Source organism: Genypterus blacodes, unplaced genomic scaffold (genome assembly GCF_046128005.1).
Source record: "Genypterus blacodes isolate CSIRO-AG114 ecotype Tasmania unplaced genomic scaffold, CSIRO-AGI_Gbla_v1 ptg000070l_1, whole genome shotgun sequence".
Classification (NCBI taxonomy): Eukaryota; Metazoa; Chordata; class Actinopteri; order Ophidiiformes; family Ophidiidae; genus Genypterus; species Genypterus blacodes.
Window position 1 is genome coordinate 748,146 of NW_027466880.1, and position 24,737 is coordinate 772,882.

Here is a 24,737-nt window from a genome sequence, read left to right on the forward strand (position 1 = left end):
CACACACACTGCCGCATATCTTGAAATTATATTTTATTTTATGTGTTTTTCATATATTTTAACCATGTATCTTTCAATCAAGATAGATAGATAGATAGATAGATAGATAGATAGATAGATAGATAGATAGATAGATAGATAGATAGATAGAGAGATGGATTTATAGATAGATAGATAGATAGATAGATAGATAGATAGATAGATAGATAGATAGATAGATAGATAGATAGATAGATAGATAGATAGATAGATAGATTCTTCTAAAGGTCTTGTCTCTTCTCTTTATTCTCTCTTGATTTAGTCGGTGAGTTGTGTAGCAGCAGTGCGTCGCAGCCAGTAGTGTGTCCGTGCGCTCTGATTGGCTGAAGCCGGAGTGATGCTCTCTGCATCCTGCTCCTAAACAGCCTGTGCAGGAGGGAGGGGAGCCGGGAGCGCGGAGGTAAAAAAGAAAAAAAAAGAAAGGAACACACCATAACAGATCAGGGTGCGATATTGTTCATTTTCATTTGTTTTTGCATCGTTTCCCTCGTCTGGGCTCAGATCCGCACAGTCAATATGTCTGTAGAGGTGAAAGAAGCGGCTCGTACCAGCTGGTGACTGCTTGTTCCAAACGTCCTCACACAGCGTCGGGAGGCTGATCGTCCCCCTGCGAGTCTCACCTTTACACTCCGTGGACACTCAGCAGGTTTGCCGTAAAGCAGAGGACCATGCCGGCAGGAGTCAACGACCCCGACAGCATCCTGAGCTACCAGGTACGGAGCTCTTCACCTGTGTGTGCATGCATGACGAACGGGACACAGGACTACAATAAGAAGCCCTCAGTTTGAATTAGCAACAATCTTCTGAGGGGGTCATGTGCGTTTGAGGGACTAGTTGTTGACATTCTTTAATCATATTAGCCAATCGCTGTTGCTGCATTTCACCTACAGCTTTAGTTTGCTACAGGATTAGAAAGATAAACGTGTGTCATTTGTATTCAACAACCGGCTACTTTGTATACATTATGCACATTGCGCTGTCAAGGTTATTTGATGATGGTAAGGTGTGTGTATGTGTGTGTGTGTCTGTGTGTGTGTGTGTGTTCCCCTGTATGGTGACGCTACAGAGGCTATTGTTGATATTGTTATTCTGAAGTACTGACACGTGTGGTAGCTGCGTCCCCCAGAGCATTCCACCGAACAGCTGACAGCACCAAAATGTTTATTTAGTTTCGGTCGTTCCTCAGTGTGTATCTGTTCTGGAAACTCAAGATGCTGCAATATTGTGTCAGTCCAGCAGATTATTGAATATATAAAGCAACCACGTTTAGGATGTCACCTGGAGCTAAGTAAGGAGATAAGTGTGCAAGTGTGTAAGGAGATTTAGTGCGTTTTCTTCTGCATGTTCTCGTTCAGGCACTGTGTTATTGTGTCAATTACCCTTAAATGACCTTGACGCCATCCTGTCTGTGCTTGAGCTGTCTTAGCTATCCGATCCCAGCAGCAGGGATCTAAAGGTTTGAAGGAGGGAAAAGGCATCCTTCTGTGTTGATGTGTGATCCATTATCAGCTGAGGAAACACAGGCAGACTCAATAAGGACAAACGGGCCACTGGGCACCATTCATCGACATCAAACAGACACAGCGGACCCCAGTAATGTTTATTATGGTTTGATTTAAATTATGCCATCTTGTATTATGGGGACTCAAATTCAACCTACATCAGCAAAGTATTATAGGGATTTATGATTTATGAGTCTGAGATCATGAGACAGGTGCAAACAGACCACAGACAACCAGAGGAGCCAGAGTGGACAAGTGGAGAGTTTAAGACAAACAATAAAAGAAGGCCTGTTAATTCATGTATTTTTGTCAGCATTTCTTGTGGTCTACAGTGATTTATCAGTACTAATCTCATCTACAGGCTGTTAAAATGTTTGTTGTGTTGCATCGCAATGTTGAGGTGTTTAAAGGTTGTCATTTAATCCCTATAATGCATCACACTGTTTTGTTGGTCATATGTTTTAATCTATATTTGCAGGGTAATTGAACAGCCATTGAATTAATGTAGTGCATCAAAAATGGGAGTACCATAATAGTGAAAGGAAATACTGCTACAAAAATATACCTACAAATTTTAGTTTCATATAAGTTTCGACCTGTACTTGTCTGAATAAAGCAATGAAGTCAGTGGTCAGGTGTAGAGGACAGTAGCTAGATTTCAAAGATGATGATTTCACACTGAGAAACACACAGTGAAATGAAAAAAACAAACAAGAGACATTCGTAACCCTTCATTAATAAATCAATCAATAAATGATTCATATCCTACGCACAATAGTCTGTAAAGCTAAGGTTGTTCAGGTCTCATGGTTTATGGATTGTCTCTGTGGTAGTTTAAGGCACTTGGCTTTGCCTTGAGGGCCATTTTTCCACCCCAAGTCATTGACCCGCAATGACTCCTTGGAGAGAGAGGTGTGAATGTCTTAAGTCGCATTAATCAAGCTTCAAACTGCTTTGCTTCCCTTGGATTTTGACAAACTTTCTAGGCTTTCCTCATATATTTGTGCTCATTTGCATGTTCTTGGCCTGGAAGAGTTCTGTTTAGCCTAGTGTGCTCGTGGGTGATGCAAATCAAGCACGTAATACTGATGAATGAGTGAGTGGGTTCTGTTCTCTTTAACATGCTGCAATATGCTTCAGCCAAAGCATACTCCTTCATGCTTCACACATTAGGTGTGTGTGTGTGTGGATGGTTGGCTCGTGGCCTCCACCTCCTGTGCTTTGATCTTCAGCTTTGGAGTAACACGATCCAAATGAATGTTTCACTGTTATCACATAACTTTTCCCAGAGTGCAGTAGTGCAGCTCATTCATCTTGCATGTAAATACTAACAATAATGAAATAGAAAGTTACAACCAAGGATGGATGAAGAATGTATGTCTGGGAAAGGAAATATTGCTGTAAGCTGCAGAGAGCACAGCCTTATTAAACTCGTGGAAAAAGAACCTAATCTGTCTCAACCCCTAGTTAAGATCTGTTTTCTGCTTGGGTGAGTGTAAACTAAGAGACTTGTGTCAGGTTGTGCAGCGATGGAAGTGCTGCCATGTCAACAACCTTTGACAGAGGCTGCATGTAAATACAATCCCTTGATGTCGCTCCAGGTGTGATCCGCCTATCTGAAACAATGGCTATTGTTGGTTGTGGTTCCCAATGAAAATGACTTCTACAGTGCATCACTCTCGTGCAGCAATAGGTTTACATTCCCAAAGCTTCCACTACCACCACAATCAAGGCATAATGTTGAATTTGTGGTAAAACAACATCATGAACTACAATGTCAGTTTTCTTTCGCTTAGAATGTTCACCTTGTTTTTGGTGTCAGAATGTTCTTTAACAGCTCACCTAATATGTACAGTGTCATACCTTCAATCTCAAAACCAGCCAAAACTACAATATGCCCTTTAGATGAAAACAATTGGAAGACCAGTGATATTTAGAGGCAGAACTGTGTTTATGACATTCAACAAGGTGTGTATGACTCATGCTGTCTGTGGGCTGAAGCAGTCACAACAGCTTCGCTTCTTGCCCTTTCTCCTCCAGCTCTCCTCTCTTCTATATCACGTTTCCACCACTATGAGCATTGTCTTCCTTTCATCCATTCGTGCTTTTACCAACCATTGACCACCATTGACCTGCTGTAGTGACACGTGTTACAACGTGTCACTACAGCAGGTCAATCAAGGGATTGTTTGACGCTATTATTGGGCAGTAGCCTAAAGCTCTGGCACCAAGTGCCAAAACTGGCTCTCAGACACAATGCCCAGTCTGGAATTGACAGACCCAATTGTCAGAGTCAGGATCTGTTGTACTGCTGTCAGTTCATGGTGCTGCTGGCAGGAGAGGAGAGAGAGGTAATCTTAGAACAGGGGAGGGGATGTGGAGGTGCGACGGGAAAATAAAAATAGGAGACAGACAGGAAGGAAGAGCAGGAGGACGTATAGGAAGTTATTTCTGTTGGAAAGTTCAACAAGTGCTTTGTTAGAGGTGAAGAGGTTATTGTAACTACGACAGTTGCTTATGTCTTGAATGTCTGCTTCCCTTCATGTCAACTCTCACAAGACACAGCAAAGATGAAGCGATGCCTCGGTTATGAATCATCCATTGCCGTTTCATGGATTTGCCATTCAGTGTTTTTCATGTTACTGCTGGTGTAGTTTTCATATTCATACAGAGTGAAAATATATCCTGATACATTTGTGCTTTCATGTCATCTCCTGCTTCTCACTTGCAACTGCTCATAATTACAACAGGCTGTTAGAGAATGAATCTGCTTTGCAAAGTGGCTTTTATCTGTGTTGGCTTGTTTTCTCTCTGGACCTCAGACCTCAACATTGTCATCAGCAGGCCTCACGTCTCCCCAATAGAGTGAAAGGGCCTTTTGGTGCAGCGTATTGATTGCCCCACACAGCGGGGACATATAGTGGAAGCTACAAATTATTGCTGCTCTAATTGTTCACTGTGAAGATCATTGCAGTGTGTATGACTGTAATTGCTTTTTGACAAAGGACTTCTGATATTGCGTTGATGTTTTTCTATCGCCAAGCTATTAGTTTGACCTTTCTCATGGTAGCCAGGTGCTTGTCATTACACTATTGATGGCTCTGATCCACACCTGTTTGACTAATATGAACCTTTTTAAAAATGTTTTGTGTGTGTGCAATGATCTGAACACCACAAAATGTGAGTTTTATTAGATTTTTATATATTTTGTTATGCGCTGAGATTCCTTCTTCATTCCTTGAGTCTTCACTATGTCATTACCTGAATATGAAATATGAACAATGAGTGATTATGATTAATCACGATGATGATTTAGGTTAAGAATATCATCAAGGTTGTTTAAATAGAAAGTTTACCGTTGAATATCCTCCAACACTTTGAAGTAGTATGCCACTAAAGCAGAACAAAAGAAAAGAGGAATATGTCGCTGCCTTTACGTTGTAACTGTAACGTGATATGGGTTTGGTTAGTCAGTCACATGAGATTATGCAAATGAAGCTTGGTCACACGTGAGTTGAGCTGCTGGGAAAGCTATAGTTCACCTCAGGATGCGGTATTGAGCCTCAGGACGAATTAATTGTTGCCTTGGGGCATTTGTTTCACCTTTTTGCGTAAATAAACATCATATTTCATTTTACACCGTGTCTCCAGGTATCATCGCAGTCAACAAAATACATACAATAGGCGAAACAGATTTGTTACACAGTGTTTCTGCTTTTCCTTTTGTCAATCCACAACTCCAACATCAATCAAGTTGATCTGATCTGGCTTGTCCTCTTTTATTATCCAGCTCATTCAAAGCGAAAAGTAGAAACTCAAGGACAGGCGGCCATTTTGGGGCGAGTGGTGGACTCCTTTTATGGTGCAGTGGCAGTAATCTGTGTGGAAAATTATTACACAAGCACCATGACGGCAAGCTAGAGGACGAGAGCTGAGAAAAGGGGGCAGTTGCCAGGAGATGGAAGTATGCAACATGGAAGTATGGCACACATACACACTCTGAAGGTCACGCCAGTCCTCACACACATAAACCACTAAGTGGGAAAGCAAACAAAGCCATGTGAGCTTTTAATTAGTTGAAACGCTTAATGCGTCATCAGGGAAGTGGGTTGTGAATAGGAGGGAACCATTAACCTGTAGTAAAACACATACCTGCATGCTTCTGCCATTAAGACAAAATCGTTTTCAGGAGACCTAATGAAGCGTGACCGGGATGGATGCAGGCTGACCATCAGTAATATACACTAAGAGCAAGGACTCTAATCCAACCCCTCCCAGCAAAGATCTTTAAGAAGAAGAAAGACCTTTTCCTTCTCTTTGGAACAGGTTTTGTTCACTCTGTAGGTATCTGATTGGCCTCTGTAAAATGATTTGCTTCCACTTCTCTGTATGTACTAAATAGATTCAAACAAATTGATGATTGAATGATCTCCCATCCTTTCTAGGACAAAGAGCTTTTAGAGTGTCTCTATTTCCCCCTCCCTCCTCTCTCTCTCTCTCTCTCTCTCTCTCTCTCTCTCTCTCTCTCTCTCTCTCTCCCTCATTTGCTCTTCTTGTATATCTATGTAGTTGGTAAAGCTCCAATTTTAATGGAGCTGACTGCACTGCCTCCAGCCTGAGCCCAAACCCACACACTGCACACAAGCCTCAATTCACCAGACACAGCTGCACTGACTGATAACGTTGTGTGTGTGTGTGTGTGTGTGTGTGTGTGTGTGTGTGTGTGTGTGTGCGTGTGTGTGCGAGCGCGTGCGTGCATGTGTGTGTTGTATGCGTGATCATGCAAACATCTGATTGAGCTAGTGAGTGTGTTTATGCTGGAGAGACAAAAACATTTCAATACCTCAATATTATGAGCATTATACATATCGTAACTATTTGATTCTTCAAATTTGACACAATTTAACAAAAGACATCAAATATTACTTTAACAAGTAACAAAATGATTCTTATCTCTTAAATGCTTTTCCCCCCATACAGATAGGACTTCTGCCTGTAGTACACCATGGGCAAGATTGTGCTGCATGTCAGTCTCTAAAATTTGTGTTACTCTTGCTCTGTGAAACGGAACAGATTTAGGACTCATTATAAATACAATGGCTTCAATTATGCAGATTTTTCCATTTTTTCATTTCCTTTGTGCACAAAAATTAGCGAGACTACCTGGAGTAAATTCAGGAGGAGAGCCAAGAGGGAAGCATACAGTCAGATCCAAATTCACAGATAGATGAGGGCACGCTATTTAACCTCTTCCTTGGCGTTCTTTCCATCAAACATTTTTACCAGACATCCCAAATAACTGTTCACACTTATTAACACTTTTAAGTTCATGTAGAGGTAGGAGCTGTTGAAGACAAACAGCAGGAGCTAATGAGACTGCTACTCGCATCACAGTTTATAAGCCTAACAAGCCCTTTTCTGTCCCGGCACTTCTACATTATGCATACGCATCATAAAAACATGTGGGTGATACATGCTGACTTGATAATTAGGACGTACTATTCTTTAATAGGGAGAAAATTGTCTAGGGACTTAGAAGTGCTCAGTCATGGAAAGAGAGTCCCACCGCAGTGATAAAGGTGGAGAGAGAGTGTGGCAGAGGCATCAGGGCTTTGCCTCAGCAACATCAACCTCCCACAACTGTGAATTAACCGCGCGTCTTGGGATCTCAGAGCTATCGACAATTGCCTGTAAGATGTCTGTGATGTCGTCACCATGACTGCTAGAAACACAGGCGTTGGATTAGAGTTTTGGCTTGTAGTCAGGTAAGACAGTCACTTGTATGTGCTGTATGTTATTCAGATTTAATATGCTTAAAAATGAGGTTTTATTCGTGCAGAAGGGTGAATATAATCCTTTAATAATCCTTTTAGTATGCAGCTGAACATTTGATGTGCTGGCAGGAAGAAGTATGACTCCAAATCCAAATGAGTCAATAAAATGTGTGTGGTATTTCATCTGACAAACCTCAGGAGAACCAAAGAAAATCAATCAGCCCTCATTGTTTACTGCTCTGCCTCTCACATTCACACAAATACCCCCCCACACACACACGCGCTACTTTAGTGGAAATTGAGTTGTATTGTCTGAACAGTGAATACTTTCAATTAAAGGACATGTGGTTGCATTAGTTGTCATAAGCAGAACCGTATTATTTTTAATCGGAGTAAGTGAGGGTCTGTCGTGACGGGTCGAGACGTGTTCTAATACGAAACCCTTAGCTCGTAACAAATCCACTTCCTGGCAAACGTTTGGCCTGCACTCAACACCAGCTGGATACTGAGACTGAGCCATTACAGCACAAGCCTGTATGACAGAGGCTGTATATCTCCACAGGCTGTGTTTGGCCCTCCATTGCAGCTTATTTAAGAAGATTGAATGTCACACACACCCCCACAAATGCTTTGATGGCAGAAATAGACACCCATATACAGAAAAACACACACACACACACACACACAGTACAGAAAATATACCACAAATGTACTACACAACTGAATGCAACTGCAGTAGCTTTATGGTAATGTTGGAAAAACTTGCCCTTTATTTATTGACTTGTGTGATATTGAACCTTAGTTGTTTTGCTGTAGCTTCATTGTCTGTGTGGAGCACAAGAACCCTGCCTGCGGTGTTGCTAAAGCACTGTATTGTTTGTATTGTATTGTACTGAATTGTGTAGAACAGCTGGGGGTCAAGCAACAAACAAGAAGGTGGAAGAGTGAAAATGAGAATATGAAAAGATGGAAAATAGAACTAAAAATATTACCAATATTAGACAGGATGGGGGGAAAAGCAGACAACATCAATACCTGGAAGGCCATGGGTTCACCTCCCTGTCTACCAAGATGAATCAAAACACTGGGTTTTGTCAGTGCTTGTTGTGCTCATCAAGACTTTTTATTTTCATTTCTATATTATTTCTATCTTTAACATGTAGAGAACATTTTACAGTCATTACGATTTATAAATCAGTGTCAGAAACGGTTAAATAAAACAGAATTGCACTTAAACCAAGTTCATCCTACACAAGCTTTTCCTTCTGTCACTGCAGTCTGACAGGAACGCTTCACTTCTATTTCCATAACTCAAGCTGAAACTAAAATAAACTAAACTAGAATACCCTGAATATAATCTCTCTCTCTCTCTCTCTCTCTCTCTCTCTCTCTCTCTCTCTCTCTCTCTCTCTCTCTCTCCCTCTCTCTCTTGCTCCATTAGCTATTATTTCATTTCATTTCACACTTTCGTTTTCCAATTAGCTTTTTATCAATTTCTAATAATCACTTTAAGTGTGTCAGTTTTTTCCATGTTCAACTTTCTGTTCCTGCCATACGCCGCCCTCACACATTCACACAGAACACACACAGCATGTATGGATCATGTGTCCATAGAGTGGGTGGTAGCATCCTCTATGGAGAGAGCTGCAATTATAGATAAGTTTGTGTATTGGTACGTGTGTGTGCGTATGCATGTGTGTGCAGAGCTGAGGGTAATCTCTGTTGGCAGGCAATTGAATCAATGTGTTCCGTGTGTCCATTTATTTATAGATTTTTGTCATTGATTTCATTGGTAACAGCTTTTGCCCTCTTCCCAGCTTAACATAGTATACGCTCACTTACACAGATATGAAGAAAGATTTGAACAAACCTCAAACATAAATGTTTAATGTCTAAACTTCAGTGGTACAGACAGCTTAGTTAAAGAAACATGTTATAGGAAATGTAGGATTTAATGCTTATGTGCACAAGTGAGGAGTACAGAAGGACGTCAGCAGCACAGCGCTGCTAATGGAGGTTCTCACACTCCGGCTGCTCTCATCATTAGTACATGAACATGGAAAACACTCATCCTCATGGAGCGAGCGAACACTGTTTCTGAATGGGCCTTACAAAGGGGAACGTGATGCACACACACACAAACCCACACACTGCAACAATCTGCAAACAGCAGCTGAGCTGATGGGTGTGTCACTCAGCTAATTTGATTATATTTGATTTCCTCTGCATAGGAGAGCCTAGCAACTCCCCGACTGAATGCACTATACGTGTGGCATTTGTGTTCTCTCTCCCACTATCTCTCTCTCTCTCTCTCTCTCTCTCTCCCACTATCTCTCTCTCTCTCTCTCTCTCTCTCTCTCTCTCTCTCTCTCTCTCTCTCTCTCTCTCTCTCTCTCCCTCTGTGTCCTTCCTGCTGTGTCTGTGCCAGACGCTCTGAGAATAGACTGTCTGGAATTCAATGCTAGTCTTTGAAAAGCTTTTGCCAGTTTGACCAATTAGTTGCTGTGTTACTTGTCTCAGTCGTGTCTCTTATATAAACATGGTCATTATGCCCTTCAGCTTTCCTTTCAGGCTCTCATCATGAAGGTGTTCCTTTCATAAGCTCAATATGGAAGCTGTAGCTGTACAGGGACTGGAAAGTTTCAATTAAGTGTCAGAGCATTGCAAAGACCTGTAACACCTCAGTGAATGTGACTAACAATAACAATAACACTGTACTTGAATGTGTTTTGTGTGTGTGTCCATCAGAGGCCAGATGAGGAGGTGGTGGTGGACCAGGGAGGGACGAGCTCCGTCCTGAACATCCACTATGAGAAGGAGGAACTAGAAGGTGAGCAGCCCGTCCAGATGGAAACATATTTATGCCATTAAAACCAAAAGTCCTCCATTCAGAAGTATGTTGACCTGCTAGATTTAGTCATTTGATGTTTTTTTCTGTCACATGGTGTGTTTGTGTTTTCCCTGGGTTCAGTCATGAGTGCAGATAGTTTACGATGAGAGGATGTTCCCTCTGTGTATCTGTGAATGGAGAGAGCGAGAGAGAGAACATTAATAATGAATCCTCCATTTACAGAGGAGGCTTATGGGGTAATTTGACATCACTGTGTGTGTGTGTGTGTGTGTGTGTGTGTGTGTGTGTGTTTGTGTGTGTGTGTGTGGGAGAGTGAGGATAATATACAGTATATTCAAGATGGAAGAAGCTCAGTAGCTTTATATCCTTGTTGTAGCACAAAATGCACGCACGCGCACACACACACAGCAATCAAAAGGTCACAGTTGTTTTATGATATTTATTTCGCCTAAGTCTAACCAGTTTTATCAACCGGCCGATTGTTTGATTCTTTCTTGTCAAGCTCTTGTGGATTCCTTCTCTTCTTACTAAATTTAACACTCGCCTCAGAGTGTTTGGCTGACGTTTGGTGGCAGGAAGTAAGTGTGAGAGATGCGCTGTGAGATGTTGTTCCCTCTCTCCAGGGAGTCCAACAACTCCTCTTCAGATTAAATTCTTCCTCTTCATTCCTTTCTCCTCAGTACGTCAGCAGTGTCCTGTTCTGTGCTCTTTCATTCGCCTTTTATCTCACCAGCGTTACTCACGTGTCTCTGTTTTCGCCTCACGGGCCAGTGATATAAATACAGACTCGCAAGAAGTCAGTAGATTATGAGCTTAGTGGGTGGTATTTATTCCTCTCTCTTCCTCCTTTGTGTCCGGCCAAATATACTTTGTGACCCAGATCATCACTTTCATGTAGGACTGCTAAGACGAAGACAATGGTGTCCTCTTCTACCCTGCGCTCCTCTGGGAGGCAACAATTAAGAGGGTGAAGAGTTTGTAACAAAGTGATGATGTTTTATTACAATTTTTAATGGACTTTCGATGTATTCTTGATCTCAGTTAATTGCAACCCAGCGTTGTCATACTGATCTGTAAATGGACTCAATGGTAAACGTGGTGTGTGTGTGTGTGTGTTCCCCTCTTACTGTGCTTGTCCTTGTCTTCAGGTCACAGGACTCTGTTTGTGGGGGTGCGAATGCCCAGGCAGAGCCATCGACACCACAAGCCCCACAGCTCTCGGCACCGCAAGAGAGACAGAAGGGCAGGGAGCTCCGCAACGCTACAAAGTGAAGGATCTGAAACGACCACGTGCACTGGTACGACAGAGGGACACACAGAGAGAGAGAGAGCGAGAGAGAGAGAGAGTACATCTTTAAAATGCCTGCACTCACACCCATACAAAACTTGGTATGATAGTAAGGAGGTAGTGATCACTAAATGAAGCATATCAACACACAACATACACACTCACACACACACACACACACACGCACATACATGTCAAAAAGCAAGAACGAGTCTGCATATTGTGCTTTTGTGTCTGTGTGTAATGTAGTTAAATTGATCCGTTCGCCTCATCACTTAGCAGGTACGTACAGTAAAAGCCACATAATGACATAGCAAAGTGTGTGTGTGTGTGTGTGTGCATGTGTGTGTGTGTGTGTGTTTGAAGCCTTTCCAGAAACAACCATCTCCTTCCTCCCTCACATTGTCTCACTCTTAACAGACACACCATCCCAGCGGGTCCAGTTCATTCTGGGAACGGAGGAGGACGCCGAACATGTGGCCCATGAGCTGTTCACCGAGCTGGATGAGATCTGCGTGAAGGATGGCAAGGACGCTGAGTGGAAGGAAACAGCCAGGTCAGGGTCTCCTAGGGGAGCCGTTGACAACAGTGCTTGGCAGTATTGCTTCTGACAGACCGGCAGCGCTACAGCGGTGCTGCTGTGAGAAGGGAGTTGTAGAAGTGGTAGTTACATCATGTTTTAGAATCACTGGATCTTTAGTTTTAGTCTGTTTGCTTGAGGCGAAATGCTCCGCCAGCTTAATCGCTCCTCTGATGTTATTCGGGCTGTTGGGAATCAAAAACCACCTGTGTAGTTTCACATCCTCATCTCAACCCTGTGCTCTAAAAGCAAACGCAGTAATAAGACGGGATGGGAAACAATTAGCTCCCCAGTCTATCCGCTTATCCCTCCTGCTCTTTATCATGCAGGTGGCTGAAGTTTGAGGAAGACGTGGAGGATGGCGGGGAGAGGTGGAGTAAGCCCTACGTCGCAACGCTCTCTCTCCACAGCCTGTTTGAGCTGCGCAGCTGCATCATCAACGGCAGTGTGCTGCTCGACATGCACGCCGACAGCATCGAAGAGATCGCAGGTTAGAGGTTTTACAGCTGTGTGTCCAAAGAAATCATATCACTTGATTTCAGAATTGCAAAATATTTTTTATATTATGCATTATAATTTATTTGTTATCATTTAATCAGTGGGGGAATCTATGCTAATCATTTTACTGGTGTCACCTTTTCAAATGGAGATTTTATATTGGAATGAAAGTCGTGGTCTATTTCTCATTTCCTGTCTCCTATCCCGCTCTCTCTGAAGTAATTTCTTGTCTTTGTCCATGAATAAATATTACGTCCACTGAATGAAACTGAAATGAAACAGTCCTTATGTCTGAGCAGAGATGTACACTGGATGTGTGATATAAATCAATCTGTCCTCCTGAGAGCAGAGACACATCCAGTACACGCCTGAGGGGACAGTTTCTGGTGGCTGCCGGAATACACACACACAGACATGCAGGGACACACACACGCTCAGGTTGTAGCCTGTATGGCAGTGTGACCATTGTATAACAAGCACAGGCCTCTCCTGTCCTGTCCAGCGTACATTTGTCTGTAGATAGGCAGAACTGAAACACCAACACACACACACGAACGCACAGATGATTGAAGCAGGGTTCATGGCTTTGCATCAGTCATCTTCTCCATGGTCAGACTGTGACAGGTTTACAGTCTGGACGGCCTTGTTGCTCGCAATCACTCCTCTCACTTCACCTTTCCTCTCTCCTCCATTCGACTCCTGCCATGAGCACCTGGACTTCAAATGGTAGCCAAGTCAGAGGAAACAGAACAAAGTACATCCAAAGTAATTACAGTCTTTAAGCCTAAAATCATTTAGTGTAATAATGCAAATCTGATCAACCTTTTGGAAGAAATTCATCCATCTGCTTCCTGCAACGTGAGGGAGAGTTACATTCGATGTTACATCCCTAGGTTGTGAGCCCCGTTTGTCACCGTCCTCATTAACACGGCAGATTATACTGGCGCTGAGCTCAACACTTTAACCTTGAAGTGCATGCCAATACTGCAGGACGTGTGTGTGTGTGTGTGTGTGTGTGTGTGTGTGTGTGTGTGTGTGTGTGTGTGTGTGTGTGTGTGTGTGTGTGTGTGTGTGTTTGTGTGTGTGTGTGTGCGCATATGTGACTGGCAGTCTGATGGCTGCGGAGGAGGAGGAGGGAAAGTAGGAGGATAGCTAGAAGCAGAACTGACTCAGCAAAATGTCTGGGTAAAGGAGGAGAGTGCGGAAGTGGGGCGAGATGGAGAGATGCTGATTATACTCTTTAGTCTCACATTATCAACAAACATCATGGATATTATAAAAAATATGATAATTTTCAACACACACTTCTGTTTCGTACTGTTTTGACACCCAAGGATCAAGCAAAGAACTTGAGAGGAAACATAAGCATTTGAAATTAAATAAGGCATCAGAATTAGTGTTTATAGTTGATTTATTAAAGTTCTGATCAAAAGCTGCTGCATTGTGTCTGATGCCAGTAGCATGGAAGTGTTTCATCAGACTTGATAACCTATTAAATGATGCCGGAAATGTGTGTACATGTTGCAGACATGGTGTTGGACCACCAGGAGGCGTCACACGAGCTGGATGACAGCGTGAGAGTGAAGGTGCGAGAGGCCCTGCTGAAGAGACACCACCATCAGAATGAGAAGAAGAAGAACCTGATCCCCATGGTGCGCTCTCTCGCTGAGGGAACACGCAAGCATTCAGAGACCCATCTGATCGGTGAGTTAGACAGAACCTTTCTGAGCAGTCTATATAATCTATATATTAATGTATATATGGTAGAGCGGTTTATCTAGGGATTGAAAATTTAGTGGTTCAATTCCGGGCTCCTCCTAGAGAGCCTGTTGAAGTGTGTTGAGCATCAGTGTGAGAAAAGTAAAGTCCATTTACCATTGAACCTCTAATTCCAGAAATCCAGTGTCATGAACACAATAATATGAGGCAATCAGTGTTTTATGGTCGATTGGGATGGCTTAGATTGATTTGATCAATTCGGAGACAAAATGCAAATCTTAAGTTAACATACAATGTCCTCAGCCAGAGACAGCTTGGTGTTTTACAGCACAGGTGTATTATTAGACTGATGAATCTGGTATGGTATATAGAAATAGAGTGACTGGAAAGCAGCCAGTCTAAATAACAGACAGTGGAAAGGAGACTGGCAGATAGACGAGTGTGATCTGTAAACACGGACACAGACTCTTTTTCAGGCCGCCAGAAAAAAACATTGGGTGTTTGGTTCCTAAGCAAACTGTAGAAATACGTATTGACAGCCAGAATGTACTGCCTACATAAATTGTCTCATTCCCCCAGAACTTGGCAGGACAATAAAAATAATATGTGGTGGCTGTGTGTGTCTCTCTCTCTCTCTCTCCCTCTGTCTCTCACATACACATACACACACACACAAGCAGGTTCAGCCACATCTCCCCAGCCCCCCTCAGCTATCCCAGATTTGAAGAACGGTGCTGGTCAGGACAGCACTCAGGTGGACCTAAGCAAGGTAACCAGGTTTTTGTGAGTGTGTGATAGAACACAACAGATTGCTGCATTAACAGGAAAGAATCTGTTAATCAGTTATGCACCTGTGAAGATGTTATTATGATGATACATCTCACAGCAGATGTTTCTGGTTGGACATGTGGTGTAGCTGTAGCTCCCTGCATTGATGAATAATCAATGCTCTGTGTGCAGTCAATCAGCATCAACAACAAGGTCAAATAGTGCCACCTAGTAAATAACATAGGAACTACATCAAGTGCATTCCCAAGCAGCCGACCACTGCAGAATTGTAAATCATGGCCTCACAGGACCGTTTTTGTCATGTGATTCATTGCTCATGCTAGCCTCTGCGTTGTCTCTCCAGGTGGACATGCACTTCATGAAGAAGATTCCAGAGGGTGCAGAAGCCTCCAATGTGCTGGTGGGAGAGCTGGATTTCCTGGAAAGACCCATTGTGGCCTTTGTCCGCCTCTCCCCTGCTGTGCTCCTCTCTGGACTCACTGAGGTTCCCATTCCAACAAGGTACAGGGCCACAACAGATTCAAATGTTATAAATGTTATAAACTATGGAAACAGGATAAAGGTACATTTTCTAACTAATCTACTGACAAATATCAGGTTCCTCTTCATTCTTCTGGGCCCAGATGGAAAGGGTCAGCAATACCATGAAATTGGACGCTCAATGGCTACCATCATGACAGACGAGGTAACATCCAGCATCATAAAACACACTCAGTTCAAATCAAACACCAACACAGGAAGGCATAGTTTTGTTTCCCCTCTCATTCTCTCCTCTCCTCAGATCTTTCACGACGTCGCATACAAGGCAAAGGACCGCGGCGATCTCCTGGCTGGGATAGATGAATTCCTGGATCAGGTGACCGTCTTGCCACCAGGGGAATGGGACCCCTCTATCCGCATTGAGCCTCCCAAAAATGTGCCCTCTCAGGTATACAGCTGCAATGAGACCATAGATCTGGCAACTAATTTAGTGCATAAAAATGAAATTGTGCTAATATGCTACTTTTGATTGACTGTTGTTGATTCTTGGACTGTCACTGGTTGTGTGTAGGAGAAGAGGAAGATGCCTGGCGTCCCTAATGGCTCAGCCTGCCAGGTAGACGAGGAGTTGCATGCTGAGCACCACGGGCCGGAGCTGCAGAGAACTGGGAGGTAACTGTTTTTAGACTCATTCACCTACACACAGGCGTGTTCCTGTAGGGATTAGATTCATGACGCCATCTATCATAAAAGCCAAACTCAGAAATCAAGCAGTGTGATGTCCTTACCCACTGTGGAAGTTGATGGATGGGGCGTGTGTGACATTGTTTTGATTTTTGAAGGCGTCGATCACCAGCTTTGTCAGTTGCTGCGACCAGAAATTGTCAACTGTTCAGACAGAATGGAGCCTCTGTGGAACTATATAATCACAAATCTCCCCAACCAATCCTGTCCATCTTTCCTAGGTTGTTTGGTGGTCTTATCCTGGACATTAAGAGGAAGGCTCCATTCTACCTGAGCGACTATAAGGACGGCCTGAGTCTGCAGTGTGTTGCCTCCTTCCTCTTCCTCTACTGCGCCTGCATGTCTCCCGTCATCACCTTTGGCGGACTGCTGGGGGAGGCGACCGAGGGACGCATTGTAAGAAGTACAGACACACTCGCACACGTTTAGATGCTGTGTTCTCATGTTGTGTGCAGGACATTATGATTACAAGACAAACATTTTGTTGTGTCCTTCTGATCTAGAGTGCGATCGAGTCCTTACTGGGTGCGTCCATGACCGGTGTGGCATATTCTCTGTTTGCTGGTCAGCCTCTCACCATTCTGGGCAGCACAGGCCCGGTGCTTGTCTTTGAGAAAATCCTCTTCAAGTTCTGCAAGTGAGTATTCAGCAGCACCTGTTTATAACACTTTCTGAGATGTCTTTTTACCGTCCAGTAATACCTTCCCCAACTCGTCTCCTCTCCTGACTCCTCCTTCAGGGACTACGGCCTTTCCTATCTGTCTTTGAGGACTTGCATTGGCCTGTGGACGGCCCTGCTGTGCTTGGTGTTGGTCGCCACTGACGCAAGTTCTCTGGTGTGCTACATCACGCGGTTCACAGAGGAGGCCTTCGCCGCCCTCATCTGCCTCATCTTCATCTATGAAGCCTTGGAAAAACTAATCCACCTGGGGGACATCTACCCCATCAACACACACAGCGACCTGGACAAACTCACCTTGACATAGTAAGTCTCTCTCTTTTGTAGAGCTGTACTCAAGCTTTTCCTGCCTGTTTTCAGGGGGTGTTTAGAGGGTAAATTGTTTGTTTTCATCTGTTCTCCCCTGATGTGCAACCATTCTCTCTCTCTGAAAGCACACCTGCACCCTGAGTGGCTGTGCTTTTGTTCTCAGCTTTTAAATTGCTTCCCTGCATGCAGTTCCTTTCATGTCAGGCCTGTGTTTGGTAAAAGCATGTAAAACCACTGTTTTATCTCTCTCTCTCTCTCTCTCTCTCTCTCTCTCTAGCTGTAGGTGTGCAGAGCCCGACAATCCCAGTAATAAAACCATAGAGCTGTGGAGTCAGAAAAACGTAACAGCGTCTGCGATACCTTGGGCCAACCTTACTGTCCGGGTAATGTGTTCTCATGGATAGACACACACACGCGCACACACACACACACACACACACACACACACACACACACACACACACACACACACACCCAAAGCTATGAAAACAGCATTCACATGATAGTGTTTTCACTAGTTAACATTCAACTGACCCCTCACATTCCCTTGAGCTGTTTGCCCTTTCTAAAGGTCGCTTGCAAACAGTCAAAAGCACATTGAATCAATAATTCTTTTATTGTGTCCACAGTCTCTCTTTTTTGTGTAATCTGAGGCATATTTCTGTTAACGTAAACCATCTTAATCTTTGCAGGAGTGTGTCAGCATGCAGGGCCAGTTTGTAGGGACAGCGTGTGGCCACAATGGTCCCTACACCCCAGATGTTCTCTTCTGGTCTTCCATCTTATTCTTCTCTACATTCTTATTGTCTGCTTTCCTCAAAGAATTCAAGACGAGTCGTTACTTTCCCACCAAGGTACAAAAAAAAAGTGTGGCAACAGGATTGGGATTATCTTTAGAAATGGATTAGCGACTCACTATGACATCAGCATCCACCAATCTAGAAAGTGTTGACCTCCTCTGTCCAGGTGCGGTCTATGATCAGTGATTTTGCAGTTTTTCTGACCATTGTCATCATGGTTCTGCTGGACTATGCCATTGGAGTTCCCTCCCAGAAACTGCAGGTGCCCAGCAAATTCCAGGTAATGAGAAGATCGACCAGTTTTCTGGATCTGCAAATGAAACCTCAGAGCATCCTGGTCTCATTCCTCTGGTTTGTGTTCCCCAAAGCCTACCAGGGATGACCGAGGCTGGTTGATCAATCCCATAGGACCTAATCCATGGTGGACAGTCCTGGCAGCTTCTATCCCTGCTCTCCTCTGCACCATCCTCATCTTCATGGACCAACAGATAACGGCTGTCATCATTAACCGTAAAGAACACAAACTGCTGGTAACAAATCTTTACAATCGTTAGAATTTAGATGTTGTTGCTGCAGGTTTCATCCGTCGCTTGTGTAGCTCTACCCAAGGTGTGGATCTGGTCTCATTTATGCCCGTATCTGTCCTCTGCTGACGTTGTAGAAGGGTTGCGGGTACCACTTGGACCTGCTGATGGTTGGGGTGATGTTGGCCGTGTGCTCCATCATGGGCCTACCCTGGTTTGTGGCAGCCACCGTCCTGTCCATCACGCACGTCAACAGCCTGAAGCTGGAGTCGGAGAGCTCCGCCCCCGGGGAGCAGCCTCGCTTCCTGGGCATCAGAGAGCAGAGGCTCACCGGCCTGCTCATCTTCTTCCTCATGGGCTGCTCTGTGTTCATGACCAAGGCCCTACAGGTGAGTCGTTGAAGCTGGGAAATATTGCTCCCCTCTGGCCGGGATATTAAGACTGTGGAGTGGAAACAGAACGGAGGACGATGTAGTCATATGTCTGATTATGAGTGTGTGTTGTCTGCAGCTCAGTCATTTGATGTTGTTGTTTTTACAGTTCATTCCTATGCCAGTGTTGTATGGAGTTTTCCTTTACATGGGAGCTTCTTCATTAAGAGGCATTCAGGTACATTTATTTCATATTAAGACACAGATCCTTTCAAAAGCTCTTGACTGTTTGTCTTGACTGTTAATTGTCAGAATTATCTAACAAATGCACCTTCTCTCATCCTCGCGTCTCAGTTCTTTGACCGTCTGAAGCTGTTCGGCATGCCGGCAAAGCACCAGCCAGACTTCATCTACTTGCGTCACGTCCCCTTAAGGAAGGTGCATCTGTTCACAATCTCCCAGCTCATCTGCCTGGTGCTCCTCTGGGTCATCAAGACTTCGCCTGCTGCAATCGTTTTTCCTATGATGGCGAGTTAACTTCTCTTCATACACACACACACACACACACACACACACACACACACACACACACACACACACACAAACACACACATATTTGAATTATGACTTTGGCTATCCGAGTCCCAATCATGCTGGTAATGCTGGGGTGGGTATGGTCTTATCTCTGCTTGCAGGTTTTAGCTCTGGTCTTTGTCCGAAAGCTGCTTGACATTTGCTTCTCTAAGCGAGAGCTAAGCTACCTGGACGACTTAATGCCTGAATGGAAGAAGAAGAATCTTGACGATGCCACTAAGAAGATAGAGGAGGTAGCCAGTGCAATCTTTAAGGTTTTTATTAAATATGAATAAAACATGCTTGACTACCTAGTGTGTGTTTTGTTTTGTTGTTTTGTAGGAGTCACAAATGATGCTCACTACTAAACAGGAAGAGGTGACTGTTCAGATCCCGATGGAGAGCAGGGAGCCCATTCAGAGCTCAAAAGCACATGACCCCAGGTAAGAACACACGCATGAACCTGAACACACACAGGGACATGTGTGTACACTCATGTCTGTGTGTGTGTGTCTGTCTGCTGTCTTTTACACCGGTGTGTGGTGGTGTGTTTTCCCGTGCACCCTTAACTACCTGGGCTCTTCCCCTGACACGCCAACTCACCGTATCTATCTGCTTTCCCACCCTGTTCACCCTCCTTCCCATCTCCCTCGCTCCCCAGGTGTGATCCCTCTGATATTAATATTTCTGATGAAATGTCTAAAACCACCGTGTGGAAATCCCTCAGCTCCAATCAGAAGGACACTCGCTCTGTGGCTGCTAAGAAGGCAAGGCCGCACCCTCTCTCTCTCCTCACCTCCTGCCCTCAATACCGTCTGAATACACTGCTTGCTAGACCTTTATGAAAGCTGTTGATCATCCAGGTCTTTTATAGCCAACAGTTGCACTGAAAGCAACTGGACTTGCTGTTTCACAAATTGAAATCCATCCATCCATTTGATCCAAGGAGCCTCAGCAAGTCCGGTTGCCTTAAGTTGCCGTTGCTGCATGGTTGCTGCTGGACGTGGTCACTTCCTTGCGTTCTGCTTGGCTGTAACTCTGGATTTCTCTGTTTTACCCTCACAGGTTTGAAGACATAGAGTTCATTGATGAGTAAGGGACGGTAGCGACCCCCCCTCCTCCTGATTCTTCTCTAAGCAGCAGTTCTGGACTACAGAATGCTGCATTCTGGCTGCAGCCGCCGTCAGCCACTTCAGATGAGAGAATAGAAGATCTCTACGATTTCTACCAGCTAACCATAACACACACAATACTGTCCATTTCACTCTCAAATACTGATGAAAAATAGGGTGCAGCACACAAACACACACACACACACATACACACAACACATCTTGGTTCTTCTTTCTTTGTGAGGAGTCTCTTATTATTCTCCTGCAGCTCAATTTAATTGTGTAGAAAAGGGGAACTATATGTGTATGAAAATAACAGAAAGAATGGAAAAATGAAATCTCCAAATTTCAAAGTTGAAATCTGTAGAACTGTTCTGGTGGCATGTTAGTGAGGCGCTACTTAGATGTTTTGAGCTACTGAGCTACAAACGAATGCTAGAGCAAAATCAGGTTGATCAAAATTCATCGTCATGGCGATTTCACTGGGTTATGACATGTTCTTCGTCAGTCCCACACCACAACACCTTTGATTCACACCTTGATGCTTTGATTTGGAGACATTTGTGGTCTGAGTGAGCGATACTACACAGTGGGGAGTCTGATATGTGCACATTCATGGCACATCTTCCACTGAATATTTATATAGTAGGAAACTGCAAGAGTGTTATTTGTTAGTGGTCATAATTATTGATAAACAAATGGCCTTGATTTGGAGGTTTTCTTTGTCGTAATAAAGTTGTAAAGAAGCTTTTTCCTCACAAAGAGAGAAGCACAGGAGTATATAGACACAGACACACACACACACACACAGACACACACACACACACACACACACACACACACACTTTCTTCCTTTCCACTTTAGGCTATATGATGGGAGTGTAAATGCTCCATTAAAAATAAACCAGGTCTTGTTTTTATTTACATAGGTTTGTCAGTCATTATTACGTCATTTACTAGAGTCGCTTTTTATTTAAAACGTGCCATGATTGTGCTCTTTTTACAATAGTGATGATATGGTCCAGTATTTCTTAGATTTAATACGTAGTCACAGCAAAAAATACAGTAGTTAAAATCCTTCTGGGACATATAACATTGTGTCCATTTTGTGTGATGATGTAAACTTAAAACTTTACGTTTCAGAAGATCTAATTCATCTGAAGCAGTGTCGTCAATAACATCTGTAATTTGAGGCGTAATCTTTCCCCTGTTGCCCTTTTTGACATTTGTCTTTTAACTGGTTTTGTAGGCAGAAGGATCTTTCTGCAAACTATTTGTCATGCATTAGTCCAGTGTCTTATTTCTTTACCTCAGACAAGTTTATGACTGCTCCTGCAAGGCACTTTGGACAACATAAGGGGGGAATGAGTGTGTGTGTGAGTGAGTGTGTATCCCTATAAGTATCAGGATTATACTTACTACCGAGTAATTTTTTAAAGCTAACCAAACCTCAGTTTTTATTTGAGCAATAATTGACCCTAAGTCAAACCTGGTTAAAGGCTCAAGTACCACAAATCTTACTTCTTCAGGGTTCTTTGATTACAGCAGAATCCTTTTTATCTATCATCCAGAGAAGAAGTTTGTGGAGAAAGTAAACAATTGAAAACCGAAAATAGTAAAAACACTGTATTGCATGTGCCAAACAAAGAATTTTAATTTCCAAGGATAAAGAGAAAGAAGACGTTTGTTGATTATGTCAGCGCCCAGACTAATCATCTGTACTGTGTTGGATAAATAAGGTTCTTGTTCTAAGTCTGTGTCACATGTGGTGGATGTAAGCGACGAGTTAAAGCGAGAGATAATGGTGCGAAAGAATCTCTAATAATCTTCAAGAATGAATAATTGTAGTTGTACTTCCTGTAGATAAAGAATTTACTATGTGTAATAATATGTTTATTTTAAGAGATCTATGAAGAAATTATGATTTCACACACAATGATTTATTGCAATTATTTATTTTTAAATATAAATGTCCAAAGAGTTCTCTTTAGTTTCTCTATATAATACATAAATAATGTAATAAAAAGACGAGTTAAGACTGAAGCATAAAGAATGCAGCACAAGAATATTATTGCTAGTCACACTTCAGCCCATGGAGAGCAAAGTGATCTGCCCCCTGCTGGACGATATCGGGATTTTGTCCAATAAGCCATGACTGTGTCCACATTCTTGTTTCCCTATGCAGGACCTGGAGACCCTTGTGACTGGTCCTAAAACAATTAATTAATTAACAATTGAACGGGGATTAATAATAAATCACAAATTGTCTGATTAAATATCATTTAAAAAGTAATTTAGTAGTAGAATAGTTTATTTAGCTCCTTGTTGAATTCCTTGTTTTACTGCAGAATCTTATGTGCTTATAACCAGTTACAATACTCTAAAGTCCTGTATGTCCCGCATCATTCCTTATCGATGTGGCTTTAAAAGTACACAAATCCATGCAGTGCAGAAATATAACATGACATGACATGCAGTTATACTTCCTCCATGACATGTATGAATGTTTAGTACTGACAGAGTATGGTGTGTCTGCTCTTACTTTGATTGTGTCGGATGTTTGGATGTGAGTTATCTATACCCGAGGACTCAAACTGAACTCGTAGGTGCATCAGGCATGACTGCATATTAATTATTGTGTAAATAAATGTTCACGATCATATGATTGTGTGCAAACCATTTCATTGTGTGTGTATAATCCAGAGAAAAGTGAGAAAAATGAAAGTGATGCAGAAACCATCAGTGTACTAGTGTTGAAGTACTGAATCGTTTAGCAAAACAATCTATGATCTCATTGAGTAACTTTGGATCGTGTGTCTTTAACTTGATTTCCGGTGTAATTATGTATCTGTGTGTGTATGATAAACATACAGCAAAATGTTGCCAGTAAAGGTTGATTACATGTATATGGCATATATACATATAGTCACACCCACATGCATAAATGCATATATATATATATATATATATATATATATATATATATATATATAGCATATGTGTGTGTGGGTGTTAGATGTATGGAGAGGATTCCAGCATTAATGCATATGTACTGTATGTGTGTGCCTGTCAAATAATGCATAACCACCTCCTGTTGTGCGGTCCGTTTAATTGTGACCTTTATCACTGCGCATTTGATGAAAATCAGTCTTTCTCAAAGACAGTGTGGAGGCACAGATGGCTAAGACGTTTGTAACCAACAAACAAAAAATGGTCTTATTACTGTGTGGAATTCTGACGATTCATACTGTTCAAAAGCAACGTGTCCCCCACATCATCTCTATGTGTAGAAAACTGTGCACTGTGTCAGACTGTGTCCTTCTAATGAATGTAAGAAGAAACTTGTGTCTGCTTCAAGGACAAGGCAGAGCTGAAAAGGATTTGTGTATGTGTGTGTGTGTGTGCGTGTTTGAGAGAGAGAGAGAGGAAGAGAGAGAGAGAGAGATGTTAGTTAGATGGCGGTCTTCAGGGAGAAGAGCATCTGTACTGCTGTAACCTTTACAGTCTTGGAGCCATAGAAGGAATGCTGCCTCGTCTCTTTAACCACTGATCGTCCAGAGCAAAATAATTCTACATGTTTTATATGTATATGTAATGTAATTTTTGATTATGGAAAAATAAACTCTAACTCTGAAATGAACCGCCCTGCTTTGGCTCACTGCATTATGACTTCATCCTGCTGCTTGTATGTGATTGAGGTTTGATGAATATTGGTGTAATTTATAAATGATTCCACTAGGAGGCACTGTTCCCTCTTGCGACTGCAGGGTCACAGTCCTTTCAAACGTGTCCTGCAAGAACTTTGTTCTCTTTTAATGTGAGATCATTTGAGGAAGTTAAACATTATGATGCTCGGACGTGTCTAACACCCTTTTATTCTTTATGTCGCAACCTCCTTAAGTTTTTTAAATTTTCACAGAAGTCTTGCCTCCTCCCTACTTCACCCATCCCCCTATTTTTATCCTTAGGTGAGAACACAATGTGTTCAGCTTGCACATCTGGAGGTGATCCTGTGTGCAAAGGAGTAGCCTGTGGGAAGGGGTTTGGGGAGTAAAGATGCACTGTGTGTGTGTGTGTGTGTGTGTGTCACCCAGAGGGCGTCATG

At 42.9% G+C, this 24,737-nt stretch overlaps 1 protein-coding gene across 1 annotated transcript; it reads left to right on the forward strand.

Moving 5' to 3' along the window:
• Window positions 1-707: 707 nt before the first annotated feature.
• On the forward strand, window positions 708-20,591 carry slc4a8 (solute carrier family 4 member 8). The gene is made up of 25 exons (XM_076156837.1): window positions 708-752; window positions 10,064-10,145; window positions 11,315-11,464; window positions 11,875-12,010; window positions 12,364-12,524; window positions 14,060-14,236; window positions 14,929-15,020; window positions 15,384-15,541; window positions 15,638-15,725; window positions 15,822-15,968; window positions 16,092-16,192; window positions 16,486-16,660; window positions 16,768-16,901; window positions 17,004-17,249; window positions 17,530-17,635; window positions 17,945-18,106; window positions 18,219-18,332; window positions 18,421-18,582; window positions 18,714-18,965; window positions 19,117-19,185; window positions 19,302-19,475; window positions 19,643-19,774; window positions 19,863-19,963; window positions 20,182-20,287; window positions 20,586-20,591. The coding sequence occupies exons 1-25, from the start codon at window positions 708-710 to the stop codon at window positions 20,589-20,591; spliced, it is 3,276 nt and encodes a 1,091-aa protein (XP_076012952.1).
• The last annotated feature ends 4,146 nt before the right edge of the window (window positions 20,592-24,737 follow it).

Bases quoted from the DNA above. Each gene is read 5' to 3' on its own strand.
- slc4a8 (XM_076156837.1), top strand. From the start codon at position 708: ATGCCGGCAGGAGTCAACGACCCCGACAGCATCCTGAGCTACCAG. The intron at 17,636-17,944 runs GTAATGTGTTCT...TAATCTTTGCAG, and splicing joins GGGCCAACCTTACTGTCCGG to GAGTGTGTCAGCATGCAGGG. The intron at 18,966-19,116 runs GTGAGTCGTTGA...TTGTTTTTACAG, and splicing joins TCATGACCAAGGCCCTACAG to TTCATTCCTATGCCAGTGTT.